This window comes from Dermacentor andersoni, chromosome 6 (genome assembly GCF_023375885.2).
Source record: "Dermacentor andersoni chromosome 6, qqDerAnde1_hic_scaffold, whole genome shotgun sequence".
NCBI lineage: Eukaryota > Metazoa > Arthropoda > Arachnida > Ixodida > Ixodidae > Dermacentor > Dermacentor andersoni.
Window position 1 is genome coordinate 12,408,621 of NC_092819.1, and position 25,858 is coordinate 12,434,478.

The 25,858-nt window shown below is 45.7% G+C and overlaps 1 protein-coding gene across 3 annotated transcripts in view; it reads left to right on the top strand.

The window, feature by feature from the left end:
* LOC126521528 (MFS-type transporter SLC18B1-like) overlaps positions 1-25,858 on the top strand; it is a 108,420-nt gene that overhangs the window by 38,728 nt on the left and 43,834 nt on the right. For all 3 annotated transcript variants that reach the window (XM_050170232.2, XM_055065834.1, XM_055065835.1), the window contains exon 2: positions 18,116-18,472. In XM_050170232.2, the coding sequence (XP_050026189.1) occupies positions 18,188-18,472 (285 nt within the window). In that variant the 5' untranslated portion in view covers positions 18,116-18,187. The remainder of the gene's footprint in view (positions 1-18,115; positions 18,473-25,858) is intronic.

Genomic DNA, 25,858 nt, shown 5'->3' on the forward strand with positions numbered 1-25,858 from the left:
AGGAGAGGCCCTGACGTCACTCTTTGTGAAGCGAAAGTGAAGCCGGAAGTTGGCGTTGCTCATGGCATTGCTCCGCCTATCGGGCCAGCTCTCCTCTCTTGTTTACATTTCTCGCGAAACCACGCCGCGCTGCGCGCAACCGTGTTGCTGGGACCCGCGCGCTCCGCAGCAATACTAAACAATCGTTAGCACGTTAGCATGATTCCGCCAAAGAGGGCAAAATTTCCCGCGGATATTCCTTCGTCCGTTGCCATTGCAATGGCGCGGTACATTGCGTACAGCGTTGCATGCGCGTTCATTTCACGAACTTTAGTTCCTCCTTTCCCACCTAGCCACAGCAACATCCGGTAGAGCACGCTCCAGATAACGCAGCGCAACAAAACACGGAGACCAACGCAAACCTGCCCGCACGGCGCCTTTGCCACGGTACGAAACCTACGGAGCAACACGTGTGAGCGCTCAGAACATGGATCAGAATAAAAACAAAGCCGCCATTATGGCCCGAAAGGCGGGACCACTACAGCAAAGAAATAAAAAAACAGCAAAACAAAGGCGAACCTACTACGCGCTACTACGTCATTTGCTCCCCACTTTTCTCCTAGCGCACGGAGGGGGTAGGGCCTCTCCTCAGTTTCCTTCCTCCATGGTCTACGGAGTGGCGAGGAGCGCATGTAGGCGGCGCCACGGTAGAGGAGGGAGCATGAAAGAGAGGATAAACGAGGAGAAGTGAAGGCGGAGGAGGAGAGTGTCACTACTTTACGAAGTTTAAGGGGTTTTAGGCTTAGAGGAGCGCCGCGTCCGCCTAGTCAGTGCAAGCTTGGCCATAGATGAGAGCGAGGCCGGGCCGTCTTCTCTGAGCGTTGCACGGGAGTGGAGGCTTTCAGCCGTCGTCGCGAATCGGCGTCTGACCAACTTGCGTATATCGCCCGGCGAGCTGCTTCACTGGGGAGATTCCGGAATGCAACAGGCGTCGCACTATCGAGATCAATGTACTGACCGCGTTCGGGCCCTGTCCGTTTGTGCTTCGACGCTGCGCATGTTCGCGGCGACTCTTTGCATGTCTAGCACTTGCGCTTTCCCTGTGGCACAACGGGCGTCGCACCGTCGAAAGATGCGTGTCTACCCAAGCCTAATCACAGTCATGTCTAGCCACCGACCTGGGCACAGCCGTCATACCTGGCTTAACGATTATTTTATACCTAAGTATAATAATTACAGCTAAATCAATTTTTCATAATAGCAATATAGCTCGCAAATCGCTCCTCGACTAATTTACCTGCTTGGCGACTGTTGTCGCGAAGTCGCGCAGGCCTGCGTATTCTCAGGTCGCTGGTCCCCTTCGCGTTTGTGCGGCTTTACCTGTGTGAAAGCAGAGTAGCGCGAGGCGATACCTATAGCAGTTAGAGATTCTAATATTCCTAACTAAACACACTACTGGTCACAGCCTTACACAGGAGGAGGCTGTTGCCCTCTTATTTGAATTGCCTAGAATCCAGAAGTGAGTGAAGATGACGGGGACAGCGGAGCGATGAGGAGTTTGTCCCAGAGCTAGCGCCTATGGAAGAGGAAGACGCTGACGATGGTGTCCCTTCTAGCAGTGTGGCTTCGAAGCGAAAGCGCTCGTATTCGCTAAAAACACCAGCGAAAAAGAAATGCACGCGCAAGTTGGTCCATGCTGCTCTTTCGGATGAAGACGACGACGCTCCGTCAGAAAGCTGGCGCTGGCTTAGTAACCTCCCGAACAGTATTTTAGAGGTACCAAAAGTATGGGACCCACTCTTCTGCTCAGAAGAGCCTTTGAAGAGCCTGCTTTGACAAAGGAGACATTCTTTTTGTACTTTTATGGAGAAGTGCTTGAGGTTCTTGTCACATAGACAAACATGTATGCGAAGCAGAAGAATCAACCGGGCTTGCATGAAATTTCTAAGCAGGAGCTTGAAGCCTTCGTAGGGATGCTTCTTTTGATGAGTGTGAACCTTATTCATCGGATGTACTTATATTGGAATAGTGAAACATTTTTTTATGTGGAAGAAATAAATAAAGTGATAACTTTTCAGAGATTTCCAGCAATCCTCAACTGTCTTCATATTACTGACCTATGAAAGCTGAAGGGGCCAAGATGGCTACGATTGACTAGGAAAAGTCCGTCCTCTTGTCGATGCTTTCAATGAACGTTTCAAGCGGCAATATATCCCTTGATGTCATCAAGTAGTGGATCAAAGTATTATACCCTTCAAAGGATGGTCCTCTTTGAAACAGTGCATTCTAATGGAGCCTATCAAGCGTTGGTATAAGGCGTGGTGCCGGGCCGATTCTGCAACAGGCTACCTTCTACAGTTGCACATTTATGAAGGAAAAGACGGTAACTGGCGTGCTGATCTATAACCTTTGGAGAGCATGTCGTTTTGTCGCTTTCCGAGCATGCCCAAGAGTGTTCTCAGTTGTTTTTTGACAATTTTTTACGACCATGCGACTGCTTAAAATGCTTTCCGAGATGGGCATTCTTGCAACTGGTACTGTGCGCGTCAACCGCAAAGACTTGCCGCAAACGATCAAGCGTGATAACAAGCTCAAGAAAAGAGCATTTGCGGCGGTCCAGAGGGCCAATAACTCCATATCAGTGGAAGGACAGCAAATGTGACACTGCCATGTCAAACTTCAACAATCCGCAAGCAGTTGTAGAAGTCAGCAGAAAGCTTTCTAGTGGCATTCTTGTAGTAGTCGCTTGTCCGAAGGCAATAACTGACTACAACACAGGGATGTGTGCCGTAGATAGGTTTGATCAGAAGCGCAGTGCCTACCCAGAAGACCGCCGCTCTAAAAAGGGCGGCACAAAATTTTCTATTTTCTACGGGACGCCACTGATTTAAACGTTTTTTGTTCAGTTTTCCGCGCACCATGATACAGCATACTTGTTCTTTCGGCTTTCCCTTGGCCGCTGGCTAATAAATGGGCAAACCTTCGGGGACAACAAGAGACTGTCACCCTTAAGAGCAAAGAGAAAGGGACTACAAGTGGTCACTAGATGGTAGGAGTGCCTCACGACATCAGATTTCTCGGCCAGATCATCACCCGCAGTGGTCGGCTAGTCGACAGAGGTGTAGGTTGTGCTCCACGGCACAGAAACAGGTTCGAACAAGCTTTCTCTGCAGCAAATGCAAAGTTCCGCTGTGCGTTGTATGTTTTCAGACATTTCACAAGTGAATAGCACGACTGACTTTATAGATAACGTTCCAGTTACACATTGTCTTTTCGTTTCAAACCGCCTGCGGACAGCGGTACAAATGTGTACCACATTTTATTTCTTGTAGCGAAGTCAGTGGCACATATATGTACCACTTTTATTTTTCAAAAATTGCTGCATCAAGTTTCTTAGAAAACATGTCAAATATTTTCTTCTGCCACCCTGAATGCTATTCTTCAGTTTATATGAACGACATTTTAGATAGAAAGTAGCACCTCACAAATGGTTAATTGTCAAAACGCCATCTGAGAAGCTGCTGTAACCCGCTTGTCGCACAGAAGCAAGGAGGGCCCGCATCCGCACCAAGACATCTCCGTTGTCCAGACGCGGTAACTGCGTGCTGATACGTGCTCTCCGCACGCTGCAGCTCAATGCCAGGGTGTCCAGACGCGGCGCTGTGGAAACAGGAGGCAGACACTAAGTGATAGTGCATTCAAAATCGTGTGGTTCAAAAGCATAAAGAGAACGCACATATTGTGCCCGCCGTTAGCATGCCACAGCAAAGGAACGCGAGGCTGACGCATGGCGATCACATCGACAAGGCCCTGAATTTGGAATTTTAGGGGATGGTGCTCGCGTTCAAGATTTTTCTATCCATGTGTGTCTGCGCATGTCAAGCCACGCTTGTTTACTTAGCCAGCTTATGTTTACTGTAATTTATGCTGCTGTGAGGGGTTTGTTTACTAGCATGGCTACGCAACAACAGCCCTAGCCCAAGAGCGTCGGTCGCTATCTCGCGCTCTCCAGCCTGCCGGATTCGTTGTCTTCTCTCAATAGTTCCCGAACCTCTCCCCACTACATTGGCCATGGTGGCAAAAAGGAGCCATTCCGTTGACGGAAGGCGATGAGAGCGCAAGAGGTCATAGCAGGGCTTTAAGCGGCTCGCATGAACTCTTTCACGACCGCGGCAGCGTCTGTCGGTGGGAGGTGTCACAGGCTCGACGATGTTGTTCACCGGCGATGTGCATTGAAAAATGCGGTAGGGACCGTGATATGTCGCTGCAAACTTGCGAGAGAGACCAGGGGTCTGCATGGAATTGAAAGCCACACGGAGGAGCCAACAGGGAAAGTAGGGACAGGTTTAGCCAAATCTAGGCGTTCGTTTTGAAGACCTTCTGTAACGGCTGTAAATAATGCTAGTTGGCGGCACTCTTAGGCACATCGAGCGAGTTCTGAGCCTGAGCGATATTGGAATGCATCCTGGCGGTATGGAAGTGTAATATCCAGTGTGGAAGAGGGCTCACGTCCGTATAGTAGAAAGAAAGGGGGAAATCTAGTGGTGGCTTGAGCGGCTGTGTTATTGGCATATGTCACGAAAGGAAGCACCAAGTTCCAATTAGAATGGTCGGAGGCTATGTACATGGAGAGCATATCACCAAGTGTTCGGTTAAAGCTCGGGAAAATCCAAGAAGGAGCTGCCGCCGAACGTGATTATCACGATCGCCGGAACGACCATCAAGCCAACACAGCAGATTAGGATTCTCGGCCTACTACTTCTGAGCGACGGAAAGGCACAGGCCGCCATCACAAAGATCAAGACAACAACCGAACAGATACTTGGTATGATTCGGAGGGTATCCAAAAGAAACCGAGGCCTTAAAGAGGACGATGCCATGCGCCTGGTACGCGCGTTCGTCGTGTCGCGGGTTACCTATTCCGCCCCGTATCTCCAGCTGACGAAGGCGAATAGGGACACCCTAAACACGATGCTTCGTAAGGCAAGGAAACAAGCAATGGGCATGCCCATATACTCGTCCACGCAAGAACTGCTAGACATGGGGGCCAACAACACGGAGGAGGAGCTCATCGAAGCCCACCTCTCTAATCAGAGAATCCAGCTCAGTCACACGGAACATGGACGAGCCATCCTACGCAAGATAGGATCACAGATCGAGCCAGTACCCATCAAGACGGCCCTTCCGGAAGACTGGAAAATGATCATTCAGACAAAACCCCTTCCCCGGAACATGACGCCGGGAAAGGACGATGAGAGGCTCACCGCGCGAGCCAGAGCCCTAGCCCGGAAGCTGGAAGAGAACCCCAGGGTCCTCTACGCGGACGCCTCGCTCCGAAAGCACAGTGACCGTGCAGCGGTGGTGGTTACATCAAAGGACAAGCTGATCGTCAGCGCGTCCCTGAAGACAACAGACCCCGCAGTTGCCGAAGAAGCGGCCGTGGCCCTCGCACTCGCACAGCCGAGCGTGGACACCGCAGTCACCGACTCAAAGACAGCCTACAGAAGCTTCCGCAGGGGGGTAATCTCCTTCGCGACCGGAGCCATTCTAGCGAAGCACAAGGCTCCGGGAACTACTACAAGGCTCCGGGAACTGCTACCTACCTGCTCACTCGCAGGTAGGTAGCAGGCAACACCATCGCCGACTACCATGCCCGAGAAATGTCAATCCGGGCCGAGCACGAGCCGGAAGAGCTACCGCACCTGGTTACCAGCTTTAGGGACATTGCCCGGATGTACCGAGAGGAAAGGTGCAGACTGCCAGAACAGCACCCCAAACTCACCAGGCAACAACAGACGATCCTGCGTCGAGCGCAGGCAAGATCGCTTGCGCATCCCGTACTGATGAACCGCATGTACCCTGCGGAACACGATATGCTCTGTTCTTTTTGCAGAAGAGAAAAGGGCACTCTGCCGCACGTCTTAGCAGAGTGCACAGAACTCAAGACCCCCCTCCTCCCCTTCCCACCAACACCCCCAATCCCCAACCCCTTGAGCGATGGGAGACCTTGTTATCCAGCACCACCCTACCGATTCAGCTCGCACTGACGGACAGGGGCAAGGAGCTTCTGGAAACATATGGGTCCCGTAACTTGGGAACCACCCCATCTGGTGCCTGCGTGCACCACCGATTTATTTCGGACCCAGTAAATGTGGCTTCATCATCATCATCTTCGGTTAAAGCGCTCCGTCAAGCCATTAGTCTGCTGCGGATGATAGCTTGTAGTGGTGCGATGAATAGTATTGCACTGAGTGAGAAGCTCTTGGACGACTTGCGAAAGAAACTCATGCCCTCGGTCGCTAAGCAGCACGCGTGGCGCACCGTGGCGAAGAACGAAACTGCGAAAGATGAACAAGGTGACATCGCGAGCTGAAGCTGTTGGAATAGCGGCGGTTTCGGCATATCGAGTTAAATGGTCGACAGCCACAATAATCCACAGATTAACCGCAGGCGTGGAAGGAAGGGGCCCGTACAGGTCTATGCGAATTCTATCAAACGAGTGAGCTGGACGCGACAAAGGTTGTAATGGGCCAAGCGTGTGACAAGTTATTCTCCTGCGTTAACACTCAATGCAGGAACGAATGTACTTGCGGACTTATGTGTAAGGTACGGAGGGACGTCGTGGTAACCATCCTAAGCAAGTGCCAATGTTTTATAGCTATCACTGAAACGGCAGCACCAGTGACCACAAGCGCAAGGGTACAAAAGCCACCCACAAGAACTTCGATGAGGTTTGCAGGGAAAATTTGAGGGCGAATTTTTCGACGATGATGCAGCTCGTGCCTTAAGAACTGCGGCATCTAGTTTTCCACGTCAGAAGGGCAGGGTCGACGGCGCATAGGCGACAGACGTCGGCGTCGTAGTGATGGGGATCGGCGGCTAGCTGAGGGCAGTCGTTCGGGGGAAAAGGATTGCTGTAGCCGCACTGTGCCGTTAAAGCGTTTGAGATCGTACGCAGACGGGCGCATGGCTCCAGTTTGAAAAAGAGGGTGATGGTGGCAGAAGTGTACCACATGTCCTGAATAACCGCAAGAAAAAATATACGGCAATTGTCCGCAGTGCGCCGTGGATTCGAAAACGTGGGGACTGCTCAGCTTAACGGAACTGCTGGTGGCCGAGCAGGTCCTGACGCGGAAAAATAGGTTGGGTGAGGGGGCAATCCGGCAGAGACGACTTGCGCGTACGACAAGGGCACAGACTCAGTCAGTCAGTGTTTTATTTTCACCAAACAAAAACATCTGTGAAAAAGTGAAGACGGCGAAAAAGCTGCGGATACTGCACCTTGACTAAGCACCGTCCACCCTGTAGGAGCAATGACAGGGTAAATATACAAGCAAAAAGTGAATAATTAAAGTGACAGGGTAAACGCACAAGCGAAAGCAAATAATTATCACACACCAGTACGAAAAATAGTACATATAGGATCATTTTTGCACATAATAAAGCAAGAGAAGACAAATTGGCATCGTACTTCTATGCTTAGTGAAAACAATGATATAAAGCAATACAATTTAAGGAATGCGCAGTTACAAAAACAAGCTAACTACATTGGTGGGGTTTAGTGTCTTGATTTCTATGTCTTGCTGCTCATATGCGTTAAGAGTGCTTGGTAATGTGTGGCAAAGCATTTGCGTTCCGTAAATAGTGCGTGAGAATGGAGTTTTCAAGGGGGTTTATACCGATGGAAGTAAGTACTTTGAGTAGGTTCAAGATTTGCAAGTGTGAGAAATGTGTCAAGCTTCCCGCGAGTTGCATTAATGCAGGGTTGTAGCAGCCTGCATTTGTATATATTGTTTGCCGTAACAATCTTATACTTCACAAAAAGATGGCTGGTGTGTTCAAGGTATAGTAGGTTCTCTATTGCCCCGATAGCTCTTTTCTGAAGTATTTTTAGCCTATTCAAATTGGTGAATGTAGTGTTTCACCATATTAAAACACAGTAGTTGAAGTGAGCATGGAAGAGAGCTTGATAAATAAGTCGCTTTATGGTAAGAGGCAAAAGATATCGACAACGATTTAAAGCACACACCACGCGTCTCAGCTTTAAGCTAATCTGATCTATTTGCTCATTCCAGGATACATGTTCATTCAAAATTACTCCAAGCGTCTTAATTGATTTGGTTACTGAAATTTTGTATGGGCCTAGGGTAATAACTGTAGGGATGTGCCAAGGGCTCGAAAAAGGACATATTTTGTTTTGGTTTTATTTAGTGTTAAATTGTTTTTAGTGCACCAATCGCGAAGCTTATAACAGGTATTTGCCTCTAGTGCCTCAAAAGTACCTAACTTTCATCCAGTAAAAAATAGTGTGCAATCATCAGCATAAATTATAAATTTGCAATCTTCGTCGATGTCGATTATGCCACTACTATAATATAAAAATAACACAGGCCCTAGAATGCTGCCTTATGGCACCCCGGTTTTAATTGGTTGTGTGCGTGATTTAAAGCCATCTATTTCAACGTACTGAGACCGCGCACTAAAATACGACTGAATAAGTTTGAGCGAGATTCCTCTAAATCCATAGCATTTTAATTTATTTAATAATAATTCATGACTTACGCGATCAAATGCCTTACTGAAGTCCAAATATAATGCTAGTGTCAAAAGCCTGTTCTCGATATTGTATAGTATGATTTCTTTTTGTGCTAATAGAGCGCTCTCAGTTGAACGTTTCTTTCTGAAACCATATTGACATTGGGAAATAAGATCGTACTTTCTAGAGAAGATATCAATTCTATCATTTATTATTATTTTATCATTTATATTGGGCGATAATTGCTTAAATTGTTTTTGTCTCCTGTTTTGTATATTGCGGTAACTTTTGCTAGTTGCATGAGCGTTGGAAAAATACCTGTTGATAACACCAAGTTGTAGATATGTGTTAGTACTTCCGCTATGGTATCTAATACATACTTTAGTGGTCGCATTTCTATACCATCAGAATCACAGCTGCGACTATTTTTTTATTCCACTGAATAGTGTAATTACTTCAGAACTGGAAGTTGGTTTAAGAAAAAGCGTGTTTGGTATCGGATTTATGCCGGTTGTTGTTTGTGCGCTGTGGCTGGCATTTCCTATTTTCACGAAGAAATCGTTGAATCGCTCTGCAAGCTCAGTTCCGTTTAACGTTTTTCCGTCTATTTCCAGATTTTCGATTTTAGTGGGAGTGGCTCCTTTATTCAGTACTTCATTTAGTTTGTTCCACATGGTATTACGTCGCTCTGCACGTTGTGGATCGAATATGTGGTAGTAGTAGTCCCTTTTTGCCCTGTCCTTTTCTTTATTCAACTTATTTCTAACAGTCTTGTATTTAGCCCATAAGCCCGCATTAAGTTTTTTAACGAACTGCTGGTAAAGTTTATTTTTATGGTTTATCTGTCACTTTGTTTCAGGTAGTTTGTTATCCATGGTTTCCGAGATCTGTTTGGTCTGTGATATGTATTGAGAGGAAACGATTCAAAGTAAAGTTCTTTAAATGCTGTTATAAAGTTATTATACGAGTTGTTTGCATCTCCATGGGCCAAAATATCATTCCTATGCAATTGCTTGATACGGTGTCTAAAGTGCTCCAATGTTGCAGGTGTCACTGAGCGGTACGTGAATTCTTCTGGTTTCACGTAGGCCGGGTTGGTGTGCATTTTCAGGAAAATAAATATAGGCGAATGATCGCTCATGTCGCAACTTAGTACCCCTGAAATTCTTTCTTCTGTTATAGAATTGGTAACAAACGTGTCCCGCAATGACACTGTTGATTCAGTAACTCGTGTTGGCATAGTAATGACATTTTCAAAAGAGTTGCACTCAAGCACTGATAAAAATTCATTACTTGTAACTGACTTCTTCAAGACATCTATATTAATATCCCCGCCGACAGTAAGCATATAATTCCTAGCATTTGCATGTGACAAAAGTCGATCGATAAATGTTAGGAAATCAGCCATAGAACCGCTAGGAGGGCGATACAGAACAGCGAATACATTTGTACCCTTCTTAATACATAAGGCTTCGTAATTTTTTGTGATAAGGCTGTATTCTTCGATTACTTCACAAAACTCAAGAGTTGTTAGAATGGCAAAGCCACCCCCTCTACTCTCCGTGTGGTTTAAAAAGAAATGGTTGAACCCCGGCAGCATGAAATGTTCTGACTTACTAGTATACCACGTTTCTGTGAACATTAAAAGGAAAAGTTTATGCCACATGATTCCAACAGCAAAGTGATATCTTCTTTTTTTGGATGAAGTGACCGTGCGTTTAAGTGCATCACTTTGAACAATTTACTGCCATTTTTCCTCGATTTCACAACGTGCTGAATGTCCTCAGGAGCGATATAACTAGCCGACACAACATTGCGAATAGGCAACATCGAATGGTTCTAACACTACAATTGTGACGTGCTGCTAATCTTTTCCACATCACTTTCGCGACAGATAGCAATGATAGGTGACGTCTCCGTACGACGGGCAAAGATGTTCCCATTCCTTGTCCAAACGAACTTCCAACCGTTTTCGCGCTTTCGGGAAATATCCATCCCCAGGATTCTTTTCATTGCCGGGCACAAGTGCTCATTTATATAGATTGGAGCGTCGTTTTGCAATCCGATGGCAGCGTTCGTTATCTTCTTTTTTCTAGCGACGTTGAGAACCCTGTCACGTCTTTCCCGGCGTTGAAACTGGACAATGATGTTCGGTTTATCTTTATCTTTAGTCTGCACCCTGTGGCATATATCGGCGTCACAGGCTGATATGGGTTCTCCGATAGCTTCACCAACTTTCGTCAGGAGCTGTGCAAGGTTCTCATCATCTGCTTTTACTATTCCCTTGATTTCAATATTTCGATTTCGCAAGTATTGCTCCGATTTTAGCATGCTTATTTGACAGTCAGTAACATCTTTTTTGAGAGCGTGGATCCTGAGTTTGAGAGCCTCATTTTCCTTCCTAATACCTTTGTTCTCGTTGAGAACAAAGCCAAGTCGACGGCTAACATAATTCAAGCTAGAGTATGTGCCCTCAGGGTGAACGAAAGACAAAGCGTCAGTGGCCTCTTCCTGTATCACTTGTATGACTGGGGCCAGATGTTGTGCCTGTGCTAGCTCGCGTGTGCTCGATAAAATGGAGAGCTGTTGGGCGACCTCCTCACGCACGAACTGCTTGATCTGAATCAACAGTCCGTTCTGGTCGCCCAGAGTCAACGCCGCGACCGGGTCTTTCTGTTGCAGAGGGCGTCGAGTTTGGGCGCGTTGCTTGCGCAATTCGTCGAAACTCTGGCACAAGCTGACAAAATCTGCGTCGATTTGTGGGTCATAGCCAATAACATATGAAATGCCTCATCGGCTATTCTTATGAGGATGTGCTTGATCTTATCCGACTCGTGCATTGGCGGGTTTCGACGTTTACACAAGTCGACGACGTCTTTGACATAACTGGTGAAGTTCTCACCGGGTTGTTGAACGCGTTCACGAAGTCGCTGTTCTGCGCGGAGCTTGCGGACCATGGGGCGGACGAAGATTTTCGAAAAAGTTGTCTTCAACGACGCTAAGTTGTTAATCTCTGCTTCGTGATTTCGGAACCAGAGGCTGGCGACGTTGGTCAGTCTAGTCAAATCGCCCCATTTGGGTACTGTGCTCACGCTCTGGTAAACTGCCAACCAGTCTTCCACGTCTTGGTTGTCAGTTCCGCTGAATATCAGTTGGCGACGCTGAAGCAGCACGCCGGGACAGACGGTGGATTGAGTCTGGGAGCTTTGTGTGGTGTTTTATTCCGGCATCGCTTAGGCAGGAGGTAACGTACGCTTTGTAGTTTCACATTTAAACTACGAAGCCGAAAACGCAAAGAGGGCTCAAAATAACGCAAAGAGCATACAATGGAGTTTGCATCACCCAACACTCGGTTACCATAACTCTCTAATACTACTTCTACCACTGGCAATTTGCCTATTTAAAAGCAGCCAGTGGCAGCGCGCGTGCGATAAGCAAGGTTTGTAACCAGCTCAAGTGTTCTCTTAAAGTTCTGTTCTCAGCTGTTCTCTTAAAGCGAAGCTTTCTTTGTCTACCACCCTTGTCTCTCGACGAACATCGTACACTGCCTTCGTCCTCGTGACATCGCTGCGTATATAAATGTCTCACAACCGGCATCCGCCAGACTTGGTGCTTGTATTTCGCTATAGCTTGTGAGCGGTGTAGTGCATAAAGATGAAAATTGCAATAAATTAAACGTGTGGCCATAAGAGGAAGCTTTAGCTCGGGCGGGTTTGGGACTTTTCATGTGATTCAACGCCAACGCCTAATACTGAATCGATTGTTGAGAAACATTAAAAAGATATTTTGACCGAACGTTACGAGTGAGCTATACAATACTTATGGCCTATTTGAATAGCTGCAGTAAACTGCAGCAATACTTTGCACATGTTGATATGACCACTTGCTGTGCAGAAAGGCAAAAATCTGTAATGTGGCATTGAATTGGCATTTCCTCTGCAGGAAGGTGCGTAACAATGAAAAAGAAGCACTCAAAAGCAACGAACAATCTTAAGTAACGACACTCCTGACGCACTTGTGGCGTCCAACGGGCATTATAATAAATTAACGCGGAGAATAAGATGAGGTGTTTCACAGACTAACGCACCCAGCCCACACGCTAGCGAAGCAGTTAGCTTTCACGAAATACGTTGTTAAAAGCCGGTAGGGCTCAACATTGTAGTGCTCACTCGTGTGCGAGCCTTCGTGCATAGTGCTGCTTTCACGGCTGAAAGAATAAGTCTATTGATATAGCCGTGTGATCGGTATCATGAAGTCCGTGATACTATCGCCTAAGTAATGTGAAGTTTAGTGTAGCAAATTTCTCTTCAGTTCTTGTCTCCGACGGGTGGGGGAGCTGAAATTTTATGTATAACATGGGTAATTACTTATCGTATCCTGCACCTTATGTTAGTAGGTGGCTGTGAACACGGCATTAACACCTCGTTTTCTTCCTCGCGTGTTGTTTAGTGACGTAAACAAATATATGAGGCGTTCGGCAACACACAACTACAAGTCCGAAAATATTGTTACAACGCTGTATACGACATTGAGGAAGAAGAGCACGTGCTTGGTCCTGAAAACGTCGACGTTAAGGACTTGCTTGCTCTGCCATGTTCATGTAAATAACATGCAAAGTCTTTTTTTTTCTTTTTGCTTATTCTTTATGCCACATTTGCTGGAGCTGTGGCCGGTGAAGCAATATGTCACACAGAACACGTTGTTTGTAAAGCCCGCTATCTATGCAAGATATCGCTGCAAATTATGGCTTGAAGAGATTGTAAGTTATTGTTGCATAGTTCCAAGCTCTAAATAGTTCTGCTTTCCTGTTTAACGCGAAACCATTCAGTGAGCCGCAAGTGTGCACCAACAAAAAAGAGAAGAAAGAAGGGACATTGTTTTTATGACTCTTAAAGATTCGAACTCTGATCACCAAAACAATTTATGTGTTTACTTATTCCTTTGTGCATCTTTATTGGCCAATTTTAACATATTCAGGTTCAATACTCGCGTACTTTCACTCCGCAGGTACTCGTATACTTATCGTTAATACACCTGAATATATTCAGCTTAACCCAGACTTGACACCTTAATTAGCTTTAATACCCGGCGTGCAAATTTCTATTGTAGTTTCTCTTCCATCTGATTCGTAGCTCTTTCAAGAGCTAGAGCGAGAATCCGTTAACCGTTTTAAAAGCTAAACTTTCCTTTGCGTAGATTACCGGGTTTTCGCAACCATGGGAGCTGCGTGGCTGTTCTGTTGCCGAGCAGGCCAATCAATCACAGCGGAGAAGGCGCGCATCGCCGCCGCTGGGTTCCTTGCATCACCACCAGATGGCTTTGGACTCCGCGCATCCGCGGCAGCAGCGGCGCCGGTAGTGCGGGGGAAAGAGACAAAGTGCCCGCAGAAATTGCTCTGGGAGTTGGCTAAATCTGCGTAAGAATTGTGCCACTTGCTCATCTCCATGCAGCCTGGTGTCATTATCAACGTTATAAAACTTGATCCGACCAGCATAAATGATAGCGCTGCCGCGACACGAACTGCCGCAGACGGCGGCGCAAGGTAAACTGATGATGCAAGGAAACTACTGCAGGTGGTGGCACCAGGTGCGCTGATGACGTTCCGAAAACTAATTCATTTCCCTGCCTCTTTATCTTCACCTCTTCCACACCACACAATATCTCTCATACTGTCCCTACTATGAAGCAAAGTCCACAGTATATCACTGCATCTGGGACTGCCCACACCTTCCGGGTTACTCCCCTATTCCTTCGCCCTCACCTTCCTCGCGGGAGACTGCGCTGACCAGCTAATACCCGCAAGAGCAGCGACGGCTGATTCGGCGGGCACGCGGAGTGGCGCGAGCCAATGGGGCCCTGAATTAAGGGCTCCACCCTACGAGGACGTCACTCCATCCCATTACAAATAAATGTTTTCTCTCTCTCTCTCTTTCTCTCTCTCTTTCTCTCTCTCTTTCCTCTATGCAGTGCATGTAAAGGGTAAGAAAACAAGAAAGAAGAGAAACCGGACATGCACCTCGTTGACATCCCAGCCTTTCCTTCCCTCTTCTCGCTCTCCCAATTTTTACGGATAAAAGATTAACGAGGCCTGAACAGACGCCTCCAAAGTGTATGGCGTTATGGTGGGCTGGCTCGGGATCTTCAAGTCAGCGTCGCCATTCGTTGTTCATTATTGCATCTTTTCCGGCTTAGCATCCTTTAGCACTAAGAGAATTTTTTTAGCACTGCAGAAGCTTCATTTACTAATAGAACTCAACGTATTTTTACTCTTTAGTATTCCTTTGACAAAGTTTGCCAAGATTGCGCAGGAGAAAGTGTCCTGTCCCTCTACAATAGGTAGCCCCTGATATCTCGGACGCCTTCTTGCATATTACAACCGAAAGCTTTCGGCTTCACTCTCACAGATGTTTTATTCTATCTAGTTTTCTCCTATTTTAGGCCTGCAAACAAAAACCGCTCTCCTTTTTATCACTAGATTTTTTTGGGCTTGGCTTCTGCCTTTGATACGACGACGAAAACAATTACTGCGCCACACGCTCCCAATACGTGAAAATTATTGGATATTCATTAGGTCATACCAATCTACGGGCGCTTGGATATAGGCACGAAATTAAAAGAAAAACATCCTTCATTTACTCTTATTTTGATGAACTCCTTCGCGCGATAACGAATATAGCGTTATAAGGCTATACTTCATCAGTCCAAACTGAATTAGTGTTTGTATTTAGTGTACATTTAAATATAAAAATCTAGCACAGGAGTTCAGCGACATTTATATATCGCAGACACTTCTTGCGCTACAACTCTCTCGATACGAACAAGTGCTCTCGTGCTCCCTTGTAGCAGGGTGAGTGACAGTAGACTTTTCCCCATTCCCTGCAACAACCAGGTCCCATCAGCGCCATACGCACTTTTGGCACATACTATATGTGCGGTAACAGACACACTTTTAAGCATTGATAAAGCGGGCGACCGTGAGATGACGTAGCAACACCTCAGTGAACCGGTCACGATACGAAACCCGACGCAGGTTTCGCATCGGTGGAATTCGCAAACAGGGCCGAGTCGTCCACAAATAGGAACGGCGTGACCGTGAGTTGCGTATTTATTTGCAGCACTGCCAGTCTCAGTGAGACCAAAGCAGGTGGGCAATTGCGAATATGCGCCCAATGCTGGCGGCCTGAAGCGGACTCGAAAGCCCAGCTGCGAGAGCGTGTTTTCCACAAAACCGTTTCCGTCACAGGTCCCCCCCCCCCCCCCGTTGCTCTGCAAACTGCAGCGGAACTGGCAGGTGCGTTTCATTGTATGACTAACCTGATGCGTGGGCCGCTTCTAGAGAAAGAACGTATAAAGAGTCCACCAATAGTGAGTGATGGAGAGGTTTGCGTACATGCTACCCCATATCGGAAAGAGAGATGTCCTTGTTCTCCTTAGTTGTGACACAGTGCGTTCATAAAATGGCAGCTAAAAGTTGTTTTAAAAGTTGAGCTGGGTGTAATCTTTTATGTAATCTCTGTGTGCTCTCGTTCTACCTTTAGCCATAGACTATACGTAATGTGTTATTAGGCACCATATGTAACACCGTAGTCATACGTGGCACTTTCGATCGCGATCAGGCCCTTCGGCATCGCATTCTTTGATTGTGATTCGCACCTATCCGGATCTCGTGCAAAGGAGCCAATGACGACCAAGAAATTCAATCCTGGTCGAGTGCGATCGTGATAGAAGGTGTGCCGTGTTATTGGGGTATAATAAACAAAATACGCATAAAGCTCAAGAGGACCTTTGACAGGTGCACATATACGTACAAGTGCGGGGTAAGTGGTGCCCACTTGAAGCTTGGGCGAAGCACGGTTTCTGACTTGACTGTGGACTTACTCCTTAACTATTTCAAATACCTTTTGTAGAACTATGAGCAAAACTGTGTAGAACTGTGTAGTGTACAGTACATATTTGTCTTGACTCCCAGTTTCAAATCAGGGATATCTTATTCGATATTTGAGCACGTCGACAACTCGCGTTATATTCTTGTGCTTAGTGGAGTTCATGCTTACACAGGTTCTGAAGACCGCTTGCTGGTTCCCAACACAGGTGCTGTAGGGCGTGCATATATTATTCGAAATTCGCTTATCCAGGAAAACTGACCTAATGTTCTAAACTGCATAAGCATTACAGTAACAAAGATAGAACTAGAACAACAAATGTGCATAGCTCCCAGGTTGAAAAAACATTATTGAGGAAAGCACCCGCGATGTTACCAGCCCGGGCTCAGGCCAGCCGGACATTATGTGCGCTGAGGCTTAACCTTTCCACCGCTGCCTGGGCCCGCTGGATTGCCCATAGTTGGTCGTGTAGATCCCAGCTAGTCAAAGCGCTTAGCCATCGCTCCTCGAGAAGGTCCGGTTCTATGTTGTCCTCTATGTATATTGCTCCGATCTCTGTGCATTTCCATAAGATGCGTGCCATCTCTGCGTTTTCATGCTTGTAAAGCTTGCAGCTCGCTTCTAGGTATTGTCTGGAATTTACTCTCTTTAAGTGTGCGGCGTTTCGGAACGTTCTTGTTTGCAACCCCCTCCGATCAGTTTCTTCAGGTGAACGACTCGGTAAATACCATCATTATAATCTTCTGGATCAGGTAAAAATACCCGTGCCCACGAATTTTAGAAATTGGCCCTTCGGCTACCTGCCGAACTTCAATGTAGTGCGCCAGCGTAACTCAATGAGCGGAATTTGAGTGTATATATATATGCGAAGGCCACCAATTTCAATCAACAAGGTTTAATTAGGAACGCCGAGAGGGTCTGCCCTTTGCTACGTAGTTACAACACTCGTAATGGTTTGAAAGTTACGGATAGGTGCCGTAAATACGCATGTTATTAAACGGGCGTACCCTCTGCATTTTGCCAGCTGAAAGTTGCAAAATGTTGGTCGGCCTTCTGAAACATTTTTTTTAATACTGCCCAGTGAGTTACGCTGGTCTACTGCGGTGAAGCTCGACAGATGGCCGCGGAGGCAACGTCCAAAATTCATGGGTATCAGATTTTTTCCCTTTACAGAGATTCCTTCTTCTTTTATAGATTTCAATAAATTGTGAACACCTCTACCATGAGTTTGGTTAAAATCTTCAGCATTCTAAAGCAGTAGCATGTTTCATATCAGAGCTCTTAAAGTACAAAACACGTAGAAAAGAAAGCTGCAGTAAAAACGCAGGATTGTTCTATATCCTCTTTTTGTGTGCGTGCGTGTTTATACCTGACTCATGCGCTGGCACTGTCCCAAATGTTTAAGTTGTCACAGCAGTCAGTCTCTTTATATCCTAAATGCTCGAACATTTCATGAACTTTGCACTTGTTTTGTGCATTACTTGTTTTGTGGCACTTCCCTTGTTGCTACGAATTAAAACCATCAGATAGCAGTATGAAATGTTCAAGTATAGTAGATGTTTACGTTACGTATGTATATCTCTACAAAAAAAGTCGATTTACCATACATAAAGATAAGGCTGGCCTTGGCGTGACGCCACATCCAAGCTAATTGCGCGGCAAAACAGGCGTGCGTCGGCAGAGCGCAAATCACATGTGTGACACGGTTTCAACGCAGGCTGGCAGGCGAGCACAACGGCTGACGCAGTTGGCGTGGTAGCCAGCCTCCGTCGCCAGCTTTCAGTGAAGCATGAAGTCTTCGGTGCTCTTGGACAGGGAAGCCGGACAAGAGCCCAACTACGGGGCAACGAAAAAGCATCCCGATTTTGTCGACGACTACTGTGGCGACCAGAGTCGACATGGGAGCGTGTCACTTGGTAAAACGGTAGACGGACTGCCGCAAAAAACCGCCGCAGAAGGGAACACCAAGTGGGGAAGGCAGGTGACGAAGTTCCTGTGGATCCTGCCCCTTGTTCACAGTGAATTCTGGATAGCTGCAGGCTTCTCGCTCTTGCAGACGTTCTATCCGGCAATGGTAAGTCATCGTTAATTGACACCGCATCGGCATCTTTGGTGAATCCCGCATCCAATCGCGCAGCAAGTGTCTGATCATTGTCAAAAGTATCAATCCGATTTTGTACTCAAGTACCACACTTCTGCCTGCGTCAACTGTGACAGTCAAAAGAATAGATGGAGAATCACTGGGCCCAAAGGCACCAGATGCTTTCAATTTAAGTCTATAGTTCGAAGTCCCTCAACGAACAGGTAGTGCGAGTCAAATTCTTGGCTATTATTAGGACAGACAAGTCGCACGGATCTTTCTTTTTTTTTCTTTTTTACACTACATGCTACATTTTCGGGCTATTTACCACTTGCTACACTGGATAATTGCATGCGCTATTTCTGTCGGTTCGGTAATGCCCCAAAGCTACCAGCTGCACTCACGGATAAATACGACAAAAAAAAAACTGCAAACACTCGCAATTAAGAGCCCCAATATTGGAGCCCTTATATGCAGTCAGACGATTACACTCTTTTATTTTTATTTCTTTGCCTAGAACTATCGTCAATATTCGACCAGTTTCTGTCATTAACCAGTACATAACCGCCAGGGCACCACCAACCACCTGGGCCACAGTGTCCAATTCCGAGCCAAACATAGCAAAGTAAACGCGTTGCTTTACTTATTTCATTGCCTTATCTGATCGCTGAGGCTTAAGTTCTTCAGTGACCATAAATTCACTGATGGTACAGAGCCAGGAAATTCTGCATCTACTTATGATGAGCAAAACGAGAAGAAGGTGACAGCGGAAGCCAACGTTTCGAGAAGTCGACTTGTCTTTTCCAAGCATTTTTCAAGCCATGAAAAAGACAAGTTCACTTGCTGAAACGGTGGCTTCCGCTTTCACCGTGTTTTCGTTTTGCTCATCGTCTTGAATTTTCATCTCTTGCCTTCCCCCTGTTTTCTGTGCATCTACTTATATCATTTAAGAAATATCAGAAAACTACTTTGTAAAGAGCAAACATGAGAAGTATACTCCTAGTTCTGTCTTTTTTAAGCCGATCAACATTTATGCCACTGTCTGGACCCGTACTTCCTTACGACCTGACTGACCATGCTCCATTCTCTTCGAACCTTATTTGGTTGGCTCGGACGCCACTGTACCTATGTTATTGCGGAGATCGGCTAGATGCAAGGCATGATATTAAAAAATGTGGTATGACGTTTATCGATACAAAATATGGCCACAAGAATGAAAATGTTGAGGAATAGCCAAAAGACAATAAACTGATTTTACAAGGCTCACGGACCACAACCAGTCCTAATTCGTTAACTTACGACCACGAATGCGCACTAAATTTACATCAATGTTTCACACGCCTACGCTTTCACGTATCTAAAGTATTAGTTGCGAGCAGATATTGACACTCAGTGGAGCTTTCAAGACCGTTTTGCTTCGACAGCGCCGCTCCGCGACTTTGATTTTAGAAACCAATAGAGAACACTTGAAAGACAAAACAAATCATAGATGCCGACTACGGGGGAATGGGAGGGGGGGGGGGGGCGCCGGGATTCGAGCCCACTCCTGAGTTTTCCGGGCTCGGGGGGGGGGGGGGCGGGGGGGGCGCTGAGTACTATTCACCCCGGCGATGCCAACGTCTATCCCCTACTCCCACCTAACGTGTCATATGGCCAGAGCTTTGTCACCCACATCATTTTAGATTTCCTTTGACTAGCCTCGACCATTTCACTTAAAATTTTATTGTGGCTAATAGCTTACTGCATCATTGCTCGCGCAGACGTGCGTGGATTTTAATTCACACTTTGCTTTATTTCTGCAAATCGTGACAATAGGAGAACAAGCGCGTTAGAAGGACCAGCGACGGCTGCCTCATCCGTATTTTCTCACTTCAACGATGTTTTAACTTTCCACTCTAAACGCAATGCACATGCACAATATATTCAAATATACACACAAGACAAAGTTTAATATATTTTTTAAAGAGAAGGAGGTAGCCAATTAACAATTATTTCTAAAGGTATGGATAGCTTATGCCTAGAGAATGAATATGTCGCTGTATGTTCACCTCGCTTCAATATGCTTTGCGTGTTTTTTGACCCTGAAATATACCTCCAGACTTTAGTGACTCCTTCGGCGGAGTCTTTTAGCAACGGCGGGTAAAATTCACGCGAATACGGCGGGTGAAATTCACGCGAATGATATGTGTATCAGTATCGCTTTCCAATAAGCAAAGCTAACGACGCATTAAGAAAAACATTCTATTAATTTACAGCTCTTATTAGGAATGAGAACATCGTCACTTGCATGTAGAGGTGATAAATATATACAGGGTGTCCCGAATAACTATCATACACCAAGATCTAGAAAAAAAATGCGTTATTTGAAGAAATCCTAGTGCATATCGTTCCCAGTACAGTGGAGTAGCTGCAAGTAATTTTTCCGTTACTGAAATTTAACAAAATAATTATAATTAATTATCTAACTCGAGACTAACTACCACAATTATCAAAGTGTCAATGAGGCATTTGGAAGCACTGCCAAGGCCAAAGCCACATCTAACTCTGGTATTTTCAGCGACGCACTAATCGCAAACTAATTTTTTCCGACTGATAAATATATCCTGCGAAATATGGCGAATACCACGTGACTACGCTCCCACCCGCCACACAACACAGCGCCCTCAAACAGGATCCTTCTGAGTTAGCCAGAAAGAAATGAAAGAAATAAGGAAAAAAATCACCGCCCAAGCACTCCGTACAGATGGTTAACCAGCGAAGCTGAAACGTGTGGCCCCGTTGTTTATCACTGGGTTAATCCCGACGGTTCATTAAGCAACGGCTTGGTAGGCTGCCGAATCCTCGGTAGGCAGTTGCTGCTTGCGCTCCGCTACGAGCCTGTTCTTGTGCTCGGGCTGCAGCATCGGGACGATGTAGACGAGCTCGTTCCCGGTTCACCCCGCGGCGTTGCTGATGGAAAGCTGTCTGCTCTTAAGGAGTACGTATGACGCATGGCCTGCCAATTTCGGCGCCGCAGAGAAACTGCTGCGCGCCAGTCCAGCTGCGACGGAGAGCAATGACGTCACTGCTGGCGCAGCCAATCGTGCGCCTCTCTTTCGCTTCTTTTTGTGCATTCGCATGGGGTTACGCAGGAGGAGTTCTCGGCGTACAGCCTGACCGACGGACGGACGGACGAATCGGCTAGCTATATAGAGCTTCGCTGTAAAACAACGCGATTTAGCTAGTGCCCTATCTGCCGCGCCTCGGCCGAAGTAATACGTCGCGTTTGCTGTTAGTTGGAAACGAGCTGTGATAGATGTGTGCTCCGTACAGCCTGAAGATGAACAGGAGACACAGGAAAAAAACGTGGACAAGCACTTACTGCCAACTGAAAGTGTATTAATTGATATAAGGTGGGATATATATATCCCATTTATATCAATCAATAACCATCGTCCTTCTGCGATAGCTGTTGTCTTAGCGTGCATAAAGTGCCCGGATGATTCTATTCTTTTTTGTGGCAAAACCTATCATCACAAAAGCTAATTGACAACGTTAGTGCAAATATTTAAAGGTGCGTTCTCGTTTGTTCAAGTCGTCATGTTTTTCTCTAGTGAGCAGACGGTAAAAATGATCCTTGCTTTGGGAGCTGCAAATGACAAGAGGAAGGCCCTAAATATATACCAGTCTTGGTAGTGTGGTGGTAGACCAGACGCGTCGACTATCAACGAACTGATGAAAGCCTGAGACAAACCGGCAGCTTCAAGAAACAGCGGCATAGACCTCCAATTTCGATTCCTACTCTACACACGGATGTTCTAGCATTTATGGCCTCAAACCTTCATGCTAGCGTGCGGGACGTGGCCTCCCAGGTACCAATATTGAAGTCATCAGTTTTGAGGATTCTGAACGACGGCCTTTCACCCATACGACCTTAACCAGCAAAAATGTTTGGAAGCTAGGGATCTGTAGAATCGTCTAGATTGCTCGATTTAGGTCCTCACAAAAGCCGATGAGTCACCGGACTTTTTGAGCAACATCATGCCCAAAGATGAAGCCAATATTCACGGAAACGCCCAGGTAAATTTGCATATCGCACACTATCGGAGTGACTACACTACACACTGGGTGAAGCGCTATCGGCACCAGCACCAGTGGTCGAAAATATGGGCTGCGGAATTTACGCCGCTGCTATAATCAGTCCCAGCTTCTTCGATCAAACATTGACTGGACAGTGTTATGTGGACGAAATCCTTGAAGGAGTGGTGGATGAGTCTCTCAACGAAGTGCCGCTGTTACATCGTCCACTTCTGTAGTATCTGCAAGATGGAGCACCAGCACACAGCAGCAGTCGAGCACCAAACTGGCTGGATGCGACTTTTCATGCGCAATAGATTGGAAGGCACGGGTGCGGAAGTTGGTCGGCTGGGTAACCTGACCTCTCCTCGCTTGATTTCTTTCTTTGGGGTTATGTGAAAGATGGTGCTTACATAATCGAGCCGGATGTCAGATTAGCTCAAGACAAGTATAACGGATGTCTGCCGTAGAATTCGAGCATCGGTCATCAAGGAAGCCAACGAAGGTGTGACAAAGCGGACTCAGTACTGCGTAGCTGCAGAAGGACACTTATTCGAGCACGTCCTCTAAGCAGAAGCTGATGTTCAATGGCGTTTAAGAATTCATAGATAGTAAGGGCACACTGAAATCTGATGTTTCTTGCTTATCTTTTTGTTGTTTTTTTTTTTGTGCAGGCGTCCCAATTGTCAATTAGGCTCATTTAGAAGTAGTTATTTGCTTTCTCGAACGGATCGGTTTGGCCTTTTCTCAACGCATGGGTCGCTTCCAGATCCGTTTATTTCGCTTTTATTTGATGCCATGAACCTGTTTTTGTAGCCCATATACACTCTCATGAAAACTAAAGCCGTCATTTTAATTTGGCTTTGGTCCTAAGCAAGTTTCTGGCGCGAAGTATAGCTGCGCGCGCACTCTGTCGATGCGGTGAAAGCAAAGCCGCGATTTCGAAACATGCTGTGACTATTACATTGGTTTTCGCATTTCGTGCGTGGTCAGAGCTGCGCTTAGGCCGCGTTATCAAGGGACTTTTATTATCAATGTGATCAGTCGGTCTTGAAGGCGGGTGATAAGTGTGACGTAGACAGGAAGGAAAAGCTGGAAAGCCGCGAGACCTACTGTTAGTGCTCCTTCCGTACCATTATCAAGGTGTCCCGCTGTCTCTTCGGATTTCGGACAAGCAATGCAGTTGCTTTTAATCAGGTTATTTGAGGGAGCTGCTTTATGTTGCGGGTGAGAGCGCAGTCACGTGGTATTTTTGATATTTCATACGGTTTGTGTGCCACTCGGAAAATATTGCACGCAATTCGTACGTCGCTGAAAACACAGCAGTTAGATGTCATTTGGGGGTGCCTTGGGTGCCTACAAATGCCTCAATGACACTTTGATAATTAGGACAGGCCTTCTCGAATTAGATAATTAATTGCATTTGTCAAATTAAACTTCAGTAACCGAAGAAATATTCACGGATATACTCCACTGCACTGGAAACAATTTGCACTAGGTTTTCTTCGGGTAACGCAACTGCTCTTTTTTTAAGTATTGGTGCATGATAGTTAAGGCACTCTGTATAATTCACTCGGTAACCTAAATGAGGCCAAGCAGGATTCACTCGAAATTATAATCAACATATGTCATGCGCAGGAGCGCTTACACTCAGACTCACAGAAAAAGACAAAAAAAAAGACAGAGAAGCTGCAGTTTCGCCGGAAAGGCGAAGCAGTATTAGTGATAGTGAACTATACGACAATTACACGAAGGAAGATGATAGCGCTGAGAGACATCAGATTATCGCTGGTGGGAGAGGACTCAGGCTGTCAAATTGAATTGTCTCCTACTATGAGGTCTTGGATATTCTCGTATAAAGCGGTCACTTCAGTGAACAATTCTTCGAAGTCAAACGAAGTTTCTTCACGAGCAGAAAAAAGAATATATATATATATATATACATATATATATATATATATATATATATATATACATATATATATATATATATATATATATATATATATATATATATATAAAGTATGACCCGAAGAACTTTTTTGAAAACACCTTATCTGGTCGGAGCTGCTCGTATATATGGGGTATGTGTACTTTGTTTCATAGGCGGAAAGTTTTCATTTTCCTGGGTGACTGGGGCCCGACCAGCTTTCGAAACCCCACATGCATATATATATATATATATATATATATATATATATATATATATATATATATATATATATATATATAATCTAGAGAAGACAATTACATGGGAAAACCACGACGCGGTAGCTCAATTAGTTAGAGCATCGCACACGTAATACGAAGACGTGGGATCCTTCCCCAACTGCGGGAATTTGCTTTTTCATCCACTTTCACAGCCATTAATTTATTTCTTTAATTCAATAATAAGTACAAGTAATTTCACCTATATTTCCTCGGTTTCTTCGCTTGTTGGCTTCTCATGATATTATTAATAAAAATCGGGCCCCTCAATTAACCCCTTGTCTTCTCGTTCTTACATAACGAGGGTATCAAATCCGGCAACATTGATGCCCTCAGGTAGCATGTGCGGGTTTATTGACCAGTTGCCTTCACACAGAAATATCACGTACTCATGACGCCTGCGGCAGAAAGGATGTTCTACATTCACCTCCAAGGTTTGTGAGTGGTGGCGCTGACCAATACATCCAAAATTACTATTTACTACTTTGCCTTTATTTCTATAAAGATACTATTTATGGGGGACTTAAGGAAAAAGTTGCTCGCAGCAACTTGACGGGCCTTAAACCCGGTTTGAGAGAAGCAGGAGCAGGCACAGGCACTGAATCAATACTGACAAAAACAATACATAATCAAAAAAATATGACAAATTGGCTTAGACATTATGCCAGCAAAAAGAAATGCAATGTAAAAAAAACATTACAAACCATAAAAAAACTACGCAATCCACAGTGTACACTAAAGCAACAAAGGCAGTGATAGCGCTATAACCAAGTAAACATTGTCAGGAAAGAATAAGACATGATGCAGCCGTTGACAAAGGCTAATAGCAAACGAAGATGTGTAACGACAGTCTACCTCAGAAACAGTCACAAACAACAAATTAAGTCGTGTTCGAAAAATCACTGATATACTCATAAACGCGATATAAGACAAGAAGTGACATCTATGTTATTATGTTTAAGCGTGTTTAGCAGGCGTGGTAAGCGATGGTGTAACATTTGAAGAGCATAGTTAGTGCGAGGATGCGGCACATACCAGTGTTCAGGTGACCGTGTACTGTATGCTGTATTGTATCGAATTATATGTGCTAACGATGTGATGTATGACTGGCTCTGT